Genomic DNA, 18,590 nt, shown 5'->3' with positions numbered 1-18,590 from the left:
CATATCAGAAAAGCTCATACATGTTCAAATAATGAGCTTTAACTGATTTTGCCATATGTAGGTATGGGCAAAAACTGCAAAAACCTCACACAAAACAAACCATCACAAGGTTATTATGATTATTGGACTTTAAGGGTAATTTATGGATAATCATATGGAGCCTTGTTAATGGCAATATACTGTAGGTCTACGGCTAGTTATACAAAGAGGTATCTGGTTGGTTTCCAAACAATGAACAGAACCTTGAAAGAAGCCTGTGATCACTTAACATGCACATCTATTATTTAGTGTGGAATGCTAGATGGAAGTAGAACATACCAGTAGCTGGAAGTATTGGTTAATCTGAATTCCCCTCATTTTTTGTCATCAATGATGAACAGAAAAATCACACAAAAATCTTTGCAACCTAAGATTTGTTTTGGTACTTGTCTGCTTACACAAATGAAATAAATGATTGTGCTGAAATCATTGTGAAACAAAAACCGTACATTAAAATGACCTAATCTACTTACGAATTCACACCTATTACTTGTGTTTTGACCACTGAATTTTGTTGACAAATCTGCATTTGTTCATTAAGGATTTCTTTCACTCTAGTGCTTTTTAAGTGACTCCATACTGACTGAAGTGCCACCAACATGTCTCTGTTGACTTCCTACTACGAAGTTGGTGCTTGACCCAGTCTCCTCTTGTTGCCCATCAGACATGGTTGTCTACCAGCTTTATTGGCCGATCGTGCCTTTATTGTGTATTAGACTGCCTTAGATTTTGCATTTGCTGGAATGCTCTCGAAGCCAATTAAAATATAAAAGGTGCCTCTATTTGTCTGAACCAACATGCTCTGGTCAGTGTGAGGAACTTATAAACCACATTTTCTATTTATTTTTATTGAAAATAACCTCTCACCTCTTCAGACTGGTTCTCGCTCTCTTGGAATCCATCTGGCACCTCCCACTGAGTCTCTACCATAGAGAGAAAAACATTTAGGAAAATTTTTTTTTTCAATTTCACAAGGTGGAATCCATTAGGTAAAACATGCAGTACCTCCAGTCAGTGTATTGTAGTAGTATGGGTATCCTTCACCAGAGAATGCCTTTGTCCACTGTTTTTTAGCATGGTGTTTTTCTAGAGCTTCTATTTCTTTCCTTTTTTGTTCATCACGTGCTCTTCTCTCCTCAATTGTTGGCCCTACAGGAGCTATAGGAGCTAAAGAAAAATGTGAGTCATTTATTACTTTTATGTTTCATACATAAATGGGGGAAAAAAAAAAAAAAAAAATCACACCGCTGTCACAATGTTTAGTATACAACTAAAAGGTTTAAACAAATCTTTTAAACAATTTGTTAATCAACACCTTTTTATTTTCCCCTAATTATAAGTAGTACAATATATGTGCACAAATGAAAAACAACATTAAAGACCACAAAAAACAGTGAGGGCCTTTTCACACCAGCTGCAAGTATGTGCTAAGAAGGCTGCAGAACTGATGCAATGAAAATAGTGAAACACACAGCAATCTTTTTTTTTTTTTTTTTTTTTTTTTTAATCATTTATTCCTTGAACTTTAATGAAATGGCAAAAAGTGATATTTCACTCAGTTTTATCAATCACAGAGTACACACCCCTTCATCCCAATTGTGTGAAACAAGCTGACTCTATATGCAAGACAAGGCAGGTTGTCTTGTTTACAATGTACTGGGTAAGGCTGCCTAACACAGTCCAAACACACTCAGTGTGAATGGGCACTGAGTGAAGAGGAGAAGCCTTGGGGATAAAGCATAATGTACCAAAACTATACAAAGATGATGTACATGGCTTTTCAATTAAATAAAATCTAATAAGTAACTGGATGAAATTTAATTTGCTGAAGTACTGTACTGTTAAACAATTGCCAGTCGTTTTATTTTTCACAAAATAGAATTTTCATATTTTTCCCATCTCATTGCTGCTGATCTCCTGCAGCTTCTTTCAGCTACTTTCTGTGCATTTTTGCTAAAGAACCTTTTCCTCATAGTAACAATGGTGGGTCATGTCTGTATGATGTGTGTCAGCACAGCCTTCAGGAACATCCATCAGAGATTAGAGCAGCATCCAACGGGGCCAGGTTACCCCTTGTGTGTTAAAAAAAAAGTCAGGTACTCCTACTGCTATCTGTGCAGGGATTTTTTTTACCCTTGCTCCAGCACTCAGCTAATGAAAAAAAGAATAGTATATGCAGCCTGACTGCATTATAGTAATAAATAAAGTTGACGTTTAGATATAATTTTTCTTGCATAGCTATATTGGTCTAGCTTAGACCAATGTAATTATGTACATCTCATACCTGACCAATCCCTGTTTAAAGCTGCAAATCACTCTAGTATTTGCCACTACTACAGTGATACCAGCTGTCTTCCAGGTCCAGTGCCAAACACCTGCTGTCCTGCATATTAACAGGGGGTCGCTCACTTAGTACTGTTGCCTCTCAGAGAAAGCCTCCTATTACTTTCAATTAATTCAAGGTGTTTGGAAAATTGGAGATTGTGGCATCACCATCCTGCATCTCACCTTGTCCAATCAGAAAATGCTTGTAATTGTTGAGACACAAGGCTTTCACACAATTGAGGCAGTGTCGAGCATATGACTGACCTCTTGTGGTCAGTGTGCAGTGGGGCAGCCACTCAGCACAGGACACACAACATCGATCACTGTAGTAGTGCTAACTACTACAGTAATTGTCAGATTTCAAAGTGTTCTCCAGGTATAAAAGATATGCATATTTACATTTATTCAGGCTGTGTTTACTATGCAGTCACTCGGCACTGGACCCAAAACACTGTTGCACTACTGCACTGTTGTGATTTGCAGCTTACACAAAGATCGCTCAGGTATGAAATATGCACACTTACATTGGTCCAAGCTGGACCAATGTAACTATGCAAGAAAAATCATACCTAAAATGTCAGCATTAAGAGGGTTCATTTGGGCTTTAACCCCTTGACGCTGACGTCACACAAATATGCGGCCTCACAGAACTGGGCTATTGTCCATGGGGCCGCATATTTGCTTACCTCTCTTTCTGCTGGGACCCAGGACTCCCCTTGTTTTTTTCTCGCTCTATGAATGGAGAAGAGAGATACATTGTATCTCTCTAATTCCTGGCATAGAGGGAAAAGTAAAGTATGTTTGTAAAAAAATAAATAAATAAAAAAAAAAATAAAAATAAATATATATATATATATATATATATATATATATATATATCTCAATATATATAAAAATATAAATAAATAAATATCAAAAAAATATAGAACAAGTACCTAGATCAAGGTTTGATCTAGTTCAGTGCCAGGGTGTTGTGTTTTAGGTAAAAAAAAACAAAAACAAAACAAAATGCACACTACTGTTTCTGGGCTGTACTGCGGGTACAGACAACAAATAACATACACATATATGGTATCGCTGAGATCGTCAAGAGCTGGAAAATTTATTTTGGGTTGCTCTTTGATGGTAGGTAGTAACAAGAAACACGCAGCTAAATTTAAAAAAAAAAATCAGGAGGTATCCATTAACCATTTACCACCAAATAAAAGCCCAATTTGTCCTGAAAAAAAACAAGGTATAATTTGCCTGGATATACAAAGTAGTTGTGATGATATGTACAGTTTTACTAAATACATGTCAACATTGCAAAATTGTGCTTAGGTATTTAGATTTGTTTTACCCTTAGGCGTGAAGGGGTTAAGGGACCTTGTGTGAATGATTGTTACCATGGGAGCAATACATCCTGTCAATGTAAGACTGGAATAAGTAAAACACCTTGGCTGTGTATTTTCTGGATAGCTTGGAAAATCATTACATCCACAGTACCTGGTTTTGTGCCCTCAAGCCTCTTCAGATCTTCTTCATATGCCTTTAATGCTGCTTCTTCCATGGCTGCAAATTCTTTTGACATCTTCTCAGCTTCCTTGGCTTTGGCCACACTTTTTTGTTTAATCTAAAAGAACAGTTAAGCTACAGAAGTGTACTCAAAATGCCTTCTATGTAAACTATAGAACTACAGCAAGACCTGCACAACCCTGCATATTGCTGAAACTGGGCCAGGTGATATAGCAAGGAGGTCAGATTGCACATCAGTTTTCTGATATGTATGGCCATATTCTACATAGTTGGTAATACTACACTTTTAAAACCCACAATCTGGCAACCAGAAACTACAATTAGTAAGCTGCTTATTATTTATTATACAGGATTTATATAACGCCAACAGTCTATGCAGCGCTTTACAACATAAGGGCAGACAGTACAAATACAATACAATTTAATACAGGAGGAATCAGAAGGCCCTGTTTGTTAGAGCTTACAATCTAAGAGGGAGCTACAAGAGGTAATAACTGTGGGGGGTTTGGACTGATGAAGAAGATACATGTACAACTGTTAGGTAGCGGCAGGACAGGCCTCTCTGAAAAGAGGAGTTTTCAGTGATCGTCTAAAAGTGGACAGAGTAGGAGACAGTCTGACACATTGGGATAGGGAGTTCCAGAGGATGGGAGAGGCTCTGGAGAAGTCCTGGGGGCAGCATGGGAGGAGGTGACAAGGGAGCTAGAGAACAGGAGGTCTTGGGAGGAACAAAGAGAACGATTTGTTTGGTACTGGGAGGCTAGGTTAGTGATGTACAGTGGGGCAAAAAAGTATTTAGTCAGCCACCAATTTTGCAAGTTCTTCCCCTTAAAAAGATGAGAGAGGCCTGTAATTGGCATCATAGGTAGACCTCAACTATGAGAGACAAAATGAGAAAAAAAATCCAGACAATCACATTGGCTGATTTGGAAAGAATTTATTTGCAAATTATGGTGGAAAATAAGTATTTGGTCAATATCAAAAGTTCATCTCAATACTTTGTTATATATCCTTTGTTGGCAATGACAGAGGTCAAACGTTTCCTGTAAGTCTTCACAAGGTTGGCACACACTGTTGCTGGTATGTTGGCCCATTCCTCCATGCAAATCTCCTCTAGAGCAGTGATGTTTTGGGGCTGTCGCTGGGCAACACGGACTTTCAACTCCCTCCAAAGGTTTTCTATGGGGTTGAGATCTGGAGACTGGCTAGGCCACTCCAGGACCTTGAAATGCTTCTTACGAAGCCACTCCTTCGTTGCCCGGGCGGTATGTTTGGGATCATTGTCATGTTGGAAGACCCAGCCACGTTTCATCTTCGATGCCCTTGCTGATGGAAGGAGGTTTGCACTCAAACTCTTACAATACATGGCCCCATTCATTCTGTCCTGTACATGCATCAGTCGTCCTGGTCCCTTTGCAGAGAAACAGCCCCAAAACATGATGTTGTCACCCCCATGCTTCACAGTAGGTATGGTGTTCTTTGGATGCAACTCAGCATTCTCTCTCCTCCAAACACGACGTGTTGTGTTTCTACCAAACAGTTCTATTTTGGTTTCATCTGACCATATGACATTCTCCCAATCCTCTTCTGGATCATCCAAATGCTCTCTAGCAAACTTCAGACGGGACCGGACATGTACTGGCTTAAGCAGGGGACACGTCTGGCACTGCAGGATCTGAGTCCCTGGCGGCGTAGTGTGTTACTGATGGTAGCCTTTGTTACGTTGGTCCCAGCTCTCTGCAGGTCGTTCACTAGGTCCCCTCGTGTGGTCCTGGGATTTTTACTCACCGTTCTTGTGATCATTTTGACCCCACGGGGTGAGATCTTGCGTGGAGCCCCAGATCGAGGGAATTATCAGTGGTCTTGTATGTCTTCCATTTTCTAATTATTGCTCCCACAGTTGATTTGTTTACACCAAGCTGCTTGCCTATTGCAGATTCAGTCTTCCCAGCCTGGTACAGGTCTACAATTTTGTTTCTGGTGTCCTTTGACAGCTCTTTAGTCTTCACCATAGTGGAGTTTGGAGTGTGACTGTTTGCGGTTGTGGACAGGTGTCTTTTATACTGATAACAAGTTCAAACAGGTGCCATTGATACAGGTAATGAGTGCAGGACAGAGGAGCCTCTTAAAGAAGAAGGTACAGGTCTGTGAGAGCCAGAAATCTTGCTTGTTTGTAGGTGACCAAATACTTATTTTCCACCATAATTTGCAAATAAATTCTTTCCAAATCAGCCAATGTGATTGTCTAGATTTTTTTTTCTCATTTTGTCTCTCATAGTTGAGGTCTACCTATGATGCCAATTACAGGCCTCTCTCATCTTTTTAAGTGGGAGAACTTACACAATTGGAGGCTGACTAAATACTTTTTTGCCCCACTGTAGCTGGGGTAAACGCTTATTGAAAATATACTACTGTAACATAGCTTTATGTTCCTCTTTTAGAAGGCAATACATTATACTGGAGACAAGCACTTTACCTCACTGATTTTCTTGACAACATTTTCTTTGTGGTTTTTTCCCCGCTCATGGAACTCAATACTCTATATAAAAAAAGAAAAAAAAGGCGTCAAAATAAATAATTTAAAAAAATAAGTTTCTCCAATTAATAAATCAGGGTCTTGTTTCTCAAAGGGGGAGATTTACGAAAACTGGAGAATTCAGAACCTGATGCAGCTGTGCATGGTAACCAATCAGCTTCTAACTTCAGCTTGTTCAATTAAGCTTCGACGATAAAACCTGGAAGCTGTTTGGTTACTAGGCACAGCTGCACCAGATTCTGTGTGCACCAGTCTTAGTAAATCTCCCCCAAAGTGTGTAAAACCAGAGCGGCCTGTAATGAGCTGTAGAGACCAGATTCCTGCTGCCCTGTCACTTACCATTTTACAGGGCAGGCTTATGAATGTGACTGATTTCTGAGGGCAATGAGGACATTAATACCCTGATAATATTGTTACAAATGAGACGTTATCACACAATACAACATACACCAATACAGTATATAGCCAGGGTATATATTAAGAAGAATTACTTGCCACAGCTGTCAAAAATTTCCTTTACTACCACTATATTGCAAAAAAAAAAAAAGTTGAAAACAAAAAACCTGGTGGACGTCTTTTTCTGGAGTGCCGCTTGTAAAAGTCACTCCAGAAATAGCCCTGGGGAGGAAAGTGCACCTATTAATGGCTGTGAAGTGAGCCACTCAAGGTTGATCCAGTTCACAGACAATATGTACAGAGCCGATCCAAATGGTTCTGTACCGCAAAATTGTTGTGAGGACAGTGTAGTGTTTACAGAAAAGTTTTGAACCCTTTCACCTCTTCCTCCTCTTGTGTAAATTTGATCTACATCCAGTCTCTATGTAACCGTATATTAACCCCTTTCACTTCCTTTATCATACACATCTGAACCTCAACCCCTTAATCTTCATCCTCTAGGTGTATGTGACCTGTATATTAACCCCTTTCACTTCCCTTATCATACACATCTGAACCTCAACCCCTTAATCTTCATCCTCTAGGTGTATGTGACCTGTATATTAACCCCTTTCACTTCCCTTATCATACACATCTGAACCTCAACCCCTTCATCTTCATCCTCTAGGTGTATGTGACCTGTATATTAACCCCTTTCACTTCCCTTATCATACACATCTGAACATCAACCCTTTTCATCTTCATCCTCTAGCTGTATGTGACCTGTATATTAACCCCTTTCACTTCCCTTATGCACATCTGAACCTCAACCCCTTCATCTTCATCCTCTAGCTGTATGTGACCTGTATATTAACCTTTTTCACTTCCCTTATCATACACATCTGAACATTAACCCCTTCATCTTCATCCTCTAGCTGTATGTGACCTGTATACTAACCTCTTTCACTTCCCTTACCATACACATCTGAACATCAACCCCTTCATCTTCATCCTCTAGCTGTATGTGACCTGTATACTAACCTCTTTCACTTCCCTTACCATACACATCTGAACCTCAACCCCTTCATCTTCATCCTCTAGCTGTATGTGACCTGTATATTAACCCCTTTCACATCTATTATCATACACATCTGAACATCAACCCTTTTCATCTTCATCCTCATCCTCTAGCTGTATCTGACCTGTATATTAACCTCTTTCACTTCCCTTATCATACACATCTGAACATCAACCCCTTCATCTTCATCCTCTAGCTGTATGTGACCTGTATATTAACCCCTTTCACTTCCCTTATGCACATCTGAACCTCAACCCCTTCATCTTCATCCTCTAGCTGTATGTGACCTGTATATTAACCCCTTTCACTTCTCTTGCCATACACATCTGAACCTCAACCCCTTCATCTTCATCCTCTAGCTGTATGTGACCTGTATATTAACCTTTTTCACTTCCCTTATCATACACATCTGAACATTAACCCCTTAATCTTCATCCTCTAGCTTTATGTGACCTGTATACTAACCTCTTTCACTTCCCTTACCATACACATCTGAACCTCAACCCCTTCATCTTCATCCTCTAGCTGTATGTGACCTGTATATTAACCCCTTTCACTTCTCTTGCCATACACATCTGAACCTCAACCCCTTCATCTTCATCCTCTAGCTGTATGTGACCTATTAACCCCTTTCACTTCCCTTATGCACATCAGAGTATTAACCCCTTCATCTTCATCCTCTAGCTCACAGGTGTTGCTGTATGTGACCTGTGTATTAACCCCTTTACCTCCTCTCTCTGTGTATGGCCTGCATCATTATCAAGCTCCATGGTTTAACCCTCTCATGTTTTTTCATTTCCAAAATGATGTGGCAAATAAGATCACCTTGGGGTGTCTACTTTTCACAATTACAGTAACAAAAAAACAAAATAAAAAAACACCAGGGATTATTAAGCACCACCAAAAGAAAAAATGTCTCCAAAATTTTTAAAAAGGATACAATGCTGCATGATGGAGACATGTTCAGCCAAACTACCAGATCGCTTAAAATTGAAAAATGGAGTTGGTAATGAAGAGGTTTTACAGGGCAGTGTTAGAGTGAACACTAACACTACTACTAATGAATAATGCATACCGGCTTATTGTCAGCAATCCAACACTTGCAATACATGCAAAATTTCTTAGGCTGAGATTTCCAGTAGTCAGCCCTGAAAAAGAAGCACTGCATGTTAAAGCATGAGCAAAATAAAAAAGAAATTACATATACGAAACAGTAGGTCACTAGCATTAACACAGCACTCCCCCATATAACCCAGCTTTAATACCTTCTAATTCTGTCAGTAAATCCATTATTATTATTATTATTCTCTTTATGATGGGTTCAAACCAATACATAATGCTTTTTATCCATTTCGCAGCGCATTTTTTTTTACCACATTTTGCACTTTTTCCAGCTTTTTTCTTTCAGTTAAAGCGGAATTTTTTTGGTTGCTAGGCAGAACGCAGCAAAAATGCAACAAAAATGCACTAATTGTGTTTCAGCAGCTTCCCTATTGAACTCTACTGTAGAAAAAACGTTGCTTTTTGCATTTAAAAAAAGTCTTTGACCATTTTCAAAAACGCAGCAGGTCAAAAAAGAACAGATGTGAACATGTCCCATAGGAAACCATGTTAAATGGACTGTAATGCGTTTCTGCAAAAAGCACTAAGAAACGCATTGGTGTGAACCAGGCCTTACAGAGCGCATACATTATTTATGCTTAGGATAAATGTAGAAAAAAAAAAACATTTACAAATTTACAGCTCTAAGCCAGCCAAAATTATATTTCCCCCATTTTAAATAGAACATGGAAAGGCTAAATCTTCTAAAACATTTTTATTGCTAATACGCCATTTGGGGTCACTGTGTGTATGAAACACACCCCTGTGACAGCAGTGCAAGAATCAGAGGAGCCCGTTAAGCTTGTTTCCTGGAAAAGTTGCTTTTGTTGTTGGGTTTACCAAATAATAAAATGTAACCAATGTAAGTGCATGGATTTGACCAAGTATCAATTTCTCGAAACACCCTGTAGAGCACCACTTGGAGTTATAGCAGAGTGAGCAGACAGATGACATCAGTCTGCTACAGCTCCTTTATTATCCAACTCCCAGCTGGGGGTTGTGAGAAAAACAATGCATCCTTTCTACAGTTTATAAACAAACAGAGAAATGTTATTAGTGTGCCTGGCTGTGCTGTGTGGCAGGGCTGTGTAACCTCAAGTCTAGATGAGCAGAAATACAAACACGGTTGCAGGAAAAACAGCTCCTTTATATGAATTTAAACTGATATTAGTGGTTTTCCTGGAGCTCAGCATTTATCATCGGAAGGGCATAAAATTGTGAGGAAACTTACATGATGGCTTCCTTGTGTCTTTCCTGCAGAAATAAACAAAGCAAGTGTTTCAGATTAAAACCACAAATATATACGTCATCAGAGACATCTGGTATATACACAGTTAGGCACACTGCCGATATCCTGAAAACCTTTATATTTTCCCCAAAACTTCATCAAAATTCTACAACAATCTGTTCCATTTATGAATAAGAAGGTGCTGCACAATTATTGGTAAATTGTGCTGCTCAGACAGATCAGAATGTACCAGTCAGGGGCGGACTGACCATTTAGAAACTCGGGCACTGCCCGAGGGCCCGGGGTCAGTAGGGGGCCCCGTGAGATGCCCCTGGTACCTTTTTCATAGGCTTTTTTGAGTTTGGGCAAGGACACAGGGGCCCCATGAGTTGTCAGTCCGCCCCTGTTACCAGTATAAATATATAAAACTAGCTTTAGGGTTCATTCACAACACTTGCAAGTTTTCTACCCTAGCTAAGTAAAGTGATATTAAAGTTTTTTTTTTTTAAATAACAAACATGTCATACTTACCTGCTCTGTGCAATGGTTTAATGCAGAGCAGCCCTGATCCACCTTTTCTCGAGTTCCCCACCGGTGCGCCTGGCTCCTCACCTCTGCTGAGTACCCCGCACAGAGCAAGCGGCTTGCTCTGGGGGCTCTCGTGCCTGCTCACTCTTGAGCCCCGCTCTGTGTGTCTATAAGACACACAGAGCATGGCTCAGCCCCACCCTTTCCTCTCTGCCTCCCGCTGCTGTGTCTCAGCCAACAAGAGAGACCCAGGAGAGCCAAGGCTCCCATGCACAGAGCTGGATCGAGATTGGGCTCCGGTAAGTATTACGGGGGGGGCTGTGGGGGGAGCAGTACACAAAAGGTTTTTTCCCTTATGACCATTTTAACTAAGTCCCCTAAGGCATCAAGTTACAATTTGCATTTTGTTTCTAAAAATTAATGTAAACCTCAAAAAAGTATATATTTTCTGAAACAGAGACCCTGGAAAAAAAAAAAGATGGTACTTGCAATTTTTCATGGTGTAAGGTTTCTTCACAGTAAGAGCTGTGTAACTGTGGAATAGACTCCCTCAAGAGTTGGTTCTGGCCAGCTCAGTGGATTGCTTTAAAAAAGGCCTGGATTCTTTCTTGGATACACAGAATATAACTGGATACTAACATTTATAGGTAAAGTTGATCCAGGGAATATCGGATTGTCTCTCGGGGGAACAAGAAGGAATTTTTTCCCTTGAGAGGCAAATTGGATCATGATTTGCTGGGTTTTTTGCCTTCCTGTGAAAAACTGTGGGTGTGGGATTATACATTTTTTTTTTCCTTTAATGGTTGAACTGGATGGACTTTTGTCTTTTTTCAGCCACACTGTGTAACATTATATTTGTACAGTTATCACATATTTTCAAGAAAAAATACACAAAAATGCATTTTAGTGCAAGCAAACACAATATTACACCCAAATTTTGTTAAAATATACAACTTGGGGTTGCGTGAAGTAAATAGGTACCAATCATGTCAGGTCTTAAAATTGCACACTATGGTACCCAAAATTCTCTATATGCAATGCTTTAAAAGCCTTTACAGGTCATCAGTTTAGAGTTAACTTAACTATGACCTTAGAATTATTGCTCTCACTCCAACATTCCCTTACATGTGCGGCACAGATAATGTTTACATACATATTGCCCTACGCTGCTTTTTCTTGTTTGTTCTGGGCTCCCTGGTTGAGCAGGATAGCCTGGCAACTACCGTGCCACCGGAACGTGTCGAGGCGTGGTGTGCACTTTGAGAGCACCATAAAAAAAATTATTGAGCGGCTCTTCGCTCTTAGGGCCAGTTCACACTACATGCGTTTCAGTTGCTTTTTTCTGCATCCAAAACACACAAAGTAGGTTATATGGTTGTCAATGACATAGTTCACATCAGTGCTTGCACTTTGCAGTGCGTTCCATATGCAGGAAAAAAAAGAAGAACATGCTGAATTTTTTCTGCAGGACTGTACTGGAACATGGTAAAATGCATACAAAATGCACTGGAATGCATATGACCCTATATAAATTGAAGAAAAAGAGAGGGGAAAAAATGAAATGAAAAAATGAAGTGGAATGAATAAAAAAACGCACCAACGCATCAAAAACACGCATGCGGAAACGCATCCGGACTGCGTTTCAATGGTGTGAACCGGCCCTTAAAGCCTGCTGCAGCTGTGAGCTTGATTGAACCACTTTTCTACCATGACGTTTATAAACCTACCCTGGTAAACAAGTGCTTAAAGAGTATTTCCACTTTTGCAGCCAAATTGAGATAGCATCTATTTTAGATTTGTTATATGTTCCCATAGCATAATTTAGCAAAGATTTCCCCTTCTAAAGAGTTAGCCCTGGTTCAAACTGATGTGGTGCAGAGTTTGCACCAGTTTCTGTGCGATTTCTGCACCGCATCATAATCGCACCCCGTTCATGCGAACCTCTGTGGGTGTATATTCTAAGTTAACAACACCCCAAAATCGGTTTGCAAAATGCGGTGCGATGTGCAGAACCAGATCACATGGGTGCAAATACTCATGCGATCTGATTCTGGTATAGATGAAAAAGGGTCCTGCACTATTTTAGTGCGGATGCGGTGCAATTTGAGCCATACAAAATGTATGGCTCAAATTGCAAAGCACAGAAATGTGGTTTATGTGATTTACATGCAATGTGCCACACCGCATCAGTGTGAACCAGGGTGATTTTTAAAAAAATCCCCCATGCTTTCCAGTATCCCCAGCACATTACATAACACTCCTCCAGTGTTCAAATAGTTGTTTCGGCCCCCCTTTATACATGTAGGCCATGCACAGTCTGTATGAAAAACCTCCTTAGTAGCTGACACCCCCCCTCCGTCATGCCAGGAGGTTGGCATCTTCAGTGTGGGCACCTGGCTGTGATAGCTTGCGGCTTCACAGCCAGGTGCCCAATGCGCATGTGTGAGTAGCGCTGTGCTTCATGAATGGTCTTGTAGTCTTCTGGCACCTGTCACGTGTCCCAAAAGACTACAGGGAGGGAGGACACTTTCCGCTTCTGATCACCTAGGCGATCGGACCGGAAGTGGGAGCAGGTACCTGTCAAATTTGGGTACCCACTCCCCCCCAAAGATGCCAATCCTTAATGGGGAGCAAACCTTAAAACGGAACTTCCCCTTTTTGGTGGAGCTCCGCTTTAAGCCAGAATGGACAACAGCGATCTCATGCCTGCTCTTAAACTGAATGTTAGGGCAAAAAAGAAAAAAAAGCAGTAAATCTGCAATACATTTCCTGTTTTATCCCTTTTAAAAAATTTGAAAATAAAGAAAATACCTGTTGATGTTCCAGAAATGCACTCAGCTCCTAATTTCTGTTGTGGGCTCACAACACACTATTTTCATAGACGAAGGTTTGGCAGCCCTTCCAGTTGTCACTAGTCTACTGTACCCATCAGGAAGGCTTATTGTTCTGTAGTTCCAAGATAAGAACTGACAGGGTGATTGGGCCTCTTGAGATAACAGGGAAGCATACACATGACAGCTCTGAACAGATCAAAACGAATATCATTGAACAGATATAACACTTTTTACCAGTAATAAAGGCCAACAGGGAGTAAATAAGTGAGGATAAAGGGTGAGCAGAGCAACTACTCATATGTAGCTCCTCATACAAGCAGGCGGTCTGCTCACATGCATGTGCAGTCATGTAAAGGGTTGTCTAGATAAGGTCAGGGGATAGGAACACGTTGCAGACAACCTGCCCATGCATAATGAATGTGCAATTAATCTTTACTTCAAAATAAAATAAAATGAAAAAAAAAAATTACATGAGAAAGGAATTTTGTAAATCAGTAAAGCTGGCTATACACATATAGATGCTGAGAATAAACGTAACAGGGAGCCAGCAGCACAGAAGTATGAACGGCAGACGTAGTTTGGCTTTAATTTGTTATCTGCTAGTGCATCAAACAGACTGATTATGCTGCCATCCAAAGGTGTCACTGTTGTTCCTCCATCCAGAATGGATGACCCCCAGACAAGAAGTATGTAACCCCCCCTTTCTTCTTTTTCTTCTGGAGTGAGCTGAAATAGCACACTCAGGTGGGTCTACTTTAAAGTATAACTGAAAGGAAACATTTTTTTTTTTTTTTTTTTAGTTTTGGATACTGCTGAAAGGGATTAGAACTAATGAAAATAAAATCCAAAATTTTGGGTTGTCACCAGAACAGGATTAGAAGGGAAGTCTTTCAATGGAGACACTAGTTATAGTGACTACAAGTAATTTCCTCTCACTTCCTGCTGTGACTATGGGACAGAAAATGTAAGCCTCAGACATGAAACATGCACAAAGTATATCCCTCTACAGTGTGTACTCAAATAAGTGCACTAAGTGTCATTTTTATCTGCTTCCCTGTTCCTTTGCTATCAGCATGAGTCACTTTTGATGAGTTTTCCTGACACCAAGAGGTAAAAAGGGAGGGAGCGAGCTCCAGCACACAGCCTATTATTATTATTATTATTATTATACAGTATTTATATAGCGCCAAAGGGTTTGCTCAGCGCTGTACAGTAGCAAGGGGGACAGAACATGAGACAAGACAGTAACAATACAATACACGAGGGGTTCGAGGGCCCTGCTCTTTCGAGCTTACAATCTAGGAGGGAGGGGAAGGTGGTACAGGAGGAAATGGCTGTGGGGGATGGAGTGGTGGGAGGAGTGGAGGAGGTTAGTTGTTAGGTGAGGTCAGGTGTTAGGTGAGGTTGGGGTAGGCTTCCCTGAAGAGGAGGGTTTTCAGGGTGCGCCTGAAGGTGAGGAGGGTAGGTGACAGTCTGATGGATTGAGGTAGGGAGTTCCAGAGGATGGGGGAAGTCCTAGAGAAGTCCTGCAATCAGGCGTGGGAGGAGGAGACCAAGGAGCTAGAGAGTAGGAGGTCCTGTGAGGAGCGGAGAGCACGGGTAAGGTAGTATTTGGGTATCAGGTCGGTTATGTAGTTTGGGGCGGCGTTGGGAATGGCTTTGTAGGTGAGAGTAAGCAGTTTGAATTTGATGCGTTGGGCAACCGGGAGCCAGTGAAGGGATTGGCAGAGGGGGCAGGCGGATGTGGAGCGGTTGGTGAGGTGGATGAGTCTAGCCGCTGAGTTCAGGATCGACTGGATTGGGGATAGCGTTCGTTTGGGTAGGCCAGTGAGAAGGGAATTGCAATAGTCCAGGCGTGAGATGATGAGCGAGTGTACGAGTTGTTTGGTGGTGTTTGGGCTGAGGAATGTGCGTATCTTGGAGATGTTGCGGAGGTGGAGCCTGCAAGATCTAGATAGAAGTTGGATGTGGGGTAGGAAGGAGAGGTGGGAGTCCAGGGTGACACCCAGGACTTTGGCGTGTGGGGTGGGAGAGATGGTGGCGTTGTTAGTGGTGATGGAGAGGATGGGGGGGGGGGGGGTGCGGGAAGGGGGGAAGACCAGGAGCTCGGTTGTGGATAGGTTAAGTTTAAGGGTGACCAGAAGAAAGCAAAATCAAAGAAGTTCATTCTTAGGGTTTGCATACATTTAAATTTACCTCTATGGACCATCTTTAATGCTGTTTAGTATGATTTATGCATGCAAAGAGTATACTAATTGGTTCAGTGCAATTGTTTCTAAAGATGACGACTGTTGAGATAAGTTACTGGCCACAAAAAAAAAAAAAAAAGCGTGTCCTATTAAATTGTATATTACACCAAAAATGAAGATTCAATATTTGTGATTGTGTATATACATATTTTTCTTTTTAAATATAGCCTTTAATATGTTTATTTATTCCTTTGCTGTAAAACAGCTGGTGATCCTGCCAGTTCCCCTTGGTTCCGGTTTCAAACTGACTACGCCAAACATGGAAGATGATCTGTGCTGGCGTACTCATTTTCACCCCAGGGATCGATGCTAGCAGGTAAAGGATGCCATGTCAATCCACATTATGCCTGTATCTCCCGTGGTCATTTTCACAGTCACACCAACCCCGGCTAGCCCTGCTGTTGTCGATTGACAGCAGGTCCCAACTGGAGCCTTGCTGTCAAAACACCAGCTGATTTTGGAATGCAGTACACAAACAAGGAACATATTTCCCCACTGTGTGATGTAAGCACACCCACTGGGAGACATAAACCTTGCCACTCAACCACTGAGTGATGTAGGCCTGACCACCTGCCTGCTCGCTACTGGGGGCACTGTTCAAGGGGAAGGAGGCAGGAGCGCCGGCGGGGGACCGTAGAAGAAGAGGATCGGGCTGCTCTGTGCAAAGCTATTGCACAAAGCAGGTAAGTATGACATGGTTGTTATTTTAAAAAAATCCTAACCTTTAATATCACTTTAACTGACTTATAGATTTGCATTGTGAACTATACAACTATAGGAAAAGATGCCGTAGGTCAATGTATAAAAAGTAGATATTAGGCTCACAGTATTAAATCAGATGCTTGCTTTAGTTCTGTAACTAACAACAATATCAATATTTAGCTTTTATCTGCCTGCTATTAGCAACACAGCTACAGTGCTCAGCATAAATGAGTACATCCCTTTTGAAAAGTAAGATTTTAATCAATATCTCAATGAACACAAAAACAATTTCCTAAAGCTTGACAAAACTGAGTTTTATAGAACATTTCTTTAGCTCATTACAAGAAGATAAGGTTAATAATATAACTTAGATTACAAAATCTTCAGTTTTACTCAAATTAGGTGATGTAAAACTGAATACACCCCACAGCAAAAACAACTACATCTAGTATTTTGTATGACCTCCATGATTTGTAAGGGCTATAATTGACAGCCTCAGCAGTGTTCTTGTGTGAAGGGGGGGGGGTGTCCTGTCCTTCCAATAAGCTCTTGGAGCTCTCCTCACTGAGCTCTGCAGTGTAACTTCAGCTCTCTGCCCTTTTATTTTTGAAAACTGAGACAAGTGTTATAAATTCTGCACTTTGAAGGGCTGTAGAGAAGAAAGGGTTGCAGATATGCAGGTACAACTTATGTTGGAGGATTTGTTTCATCTGTGTGTATCACCTGATGCCAGTCACTTCACTAGGTTTACCACCTTTTTAAGCCAGCTGAATGAAGAAAAAAAAAGTGGATGGGGAAAGCCTCCCCACTGTGTCTTTGTATTCTGACAGAGGACCCCTCCTCCCACTCGTCAGAATACACCGATAAGCGATGCAGCCCACTGGCTGCATGTGCTGATTGAATACTGGTTTTCCAGCGGGACTGTTCGCTGGAAGTTGGTCTAAAGACCGGCTTCTGTTGAACAGGCAGGGCTACACATGGTTCGAAATTCAGCTGGTTCCTGCTGAACCCACCTGAATTTCAGTCCACATATGGCCAGCTTTAGGGCTAGTTTACACTAGTGTTAGCCCTCTAAAGAGTGATATGCAGGGGAGCGCTGATCAAAGGACACATGATAAGCAGTGAGAAGGTGTTATGTCACCTCCTCACTGCCTGTTTTAACTACCAAAAACTCACACCATTACACTACAACCAAGTAAATTGCGCATATTTATGGAGTGGTTTCAGTGTGGCATTTAGGTGAATGCGTCAGGTTCTGTTGGTGGCACTGATGCTCAGTGCGACGGGAGAATTTTTGCTGTGTAGCAAAGCATTGTGTCTGCAGCACGTGTACACCTCTTTCAGCTACCTTTGCAACTTAAAGGGTTGGTTCACCTTTACCAAAAAACTGCCTATGCAGATAAGGGGGGTATGTAGATAAAAACAAACTGCAGCTCTGACTAACGTTTAATAATTCCCTTGCTGCAGGTGTAGGCCATATACTTACTGAAGCCTGACTAGAATACTTCCAGGACGTTGCGAAGTGAGGCCTAGTCATTATTGCTCACCTCCACCATCACAGGAGTGAGCTCTCAAACACTGCACTCAGAGCTATTGCATCGGGGGGGAGAGCATGTGAGGGGGGTCAGAGAAAGAGCTCACTCCTGTGTTGGTGAAGGTTTACAATAATGACTAGGCCTCACTTAGCAATGTCCTGGGAGTATTCCAGTCAGGCTTTGGGAGGTATGTAAATGGACTACACCTACAACAATTATTCAACTTTAATCGCTTCTCGTAAACCCTATAGCAGATATACTGCTACAGGGTGCACAAAATTGAGTATATATACATGATTATGTATTTCTGGGTAGGGGGCGCACAAGCAACGCGTGCCCTAATCGTGCAGTCATTCGCAGCCGCGGCTGTCAATTAACTGGTCCCATTCGGTGATTACTCGCCAGCGCCCGGTGATTTCCGACAATTTCTGACAGGGAGAATAACGGTTTTGTTTACTAACAGTTCTCCTCCCTGTCAGCTCAGGCACACTGTTTTGGATGGCTGTGCACAGCACAGCCATCCAAAGCAGTGTGCTTACAGTGAA

General features: G+C 41.3%; 1 protein-coding gene across 2 annotated transcripts in view; it reads right to left on the bottom strand.

Moving 5' to 3' along the window:
* Positions 1 to 18,590, bottom strand: part of WBP4 (WW domain binding protein 4) — a 32,254-nt gene that overhangs the window by 8,522 nt on the left and 5,142 nt on the right. The window contains exons 1-7 of one of the 2 annotated variants that reach the window (XM_089668806.1): positions 13,537 to 13,644; positions 10,201 to 10,223; positions 8,944 to 9,016; positions 6,356 to 6,418; positions 3,850 to 3,976; positions 1,045 to 1,206; positions 907 to 962 (exon numbers count right to left, since the gene is read on the bottom strand). In XM_089668806.1, the coding sequence (XP_089524932.1) occupies positions 907 to 962; positions 1,045 to 1,206; positions 3,850 to 3,976; positions 6,356 to 6,418; positions 8,944 to 9,016; positions 10,201 to 10,202 (483 nt within the window). In that variant the 5' untranslated portion in view covers positions 10,203 to 10,223; positions 13,537 to 13,644. Of the gene's footprint in view, positions 1 to 906; positions 963 to 1,044; positions 1,207 to 3,849; positions 3,977 to 6,355; positions 6,419 to 8,943; positions 9,017 to 10,200; positions 10,224 to 13,536; positions 13,645 to 18,590 lie in introns of those variants that run through there. The other variant, XM_089668804.1, reaches the window with a different exon arrangement.

The sequence above is a fragment of the Staurois parvus genome, unplaced genomic scaffold, assembly GCF_062004578.1.
Source record: "Staurois parvus isolate SC_StPar_1 unplaced genomic scaffold, SC_StPar_1.0 ptg000064l, whole genome shotgun sequence".
Classification (NCBI taxonomy): domain Eukaryota; kingdom Metazoa; phylum Chordata; class Amphibia; order Anura; family Ranidae; genus Staurois; species Staurois parvus.
Note: the sequence above shows the minus strand (reverse complement) of the source record. Positions and strands in the feature narration are given on the sequence as shown.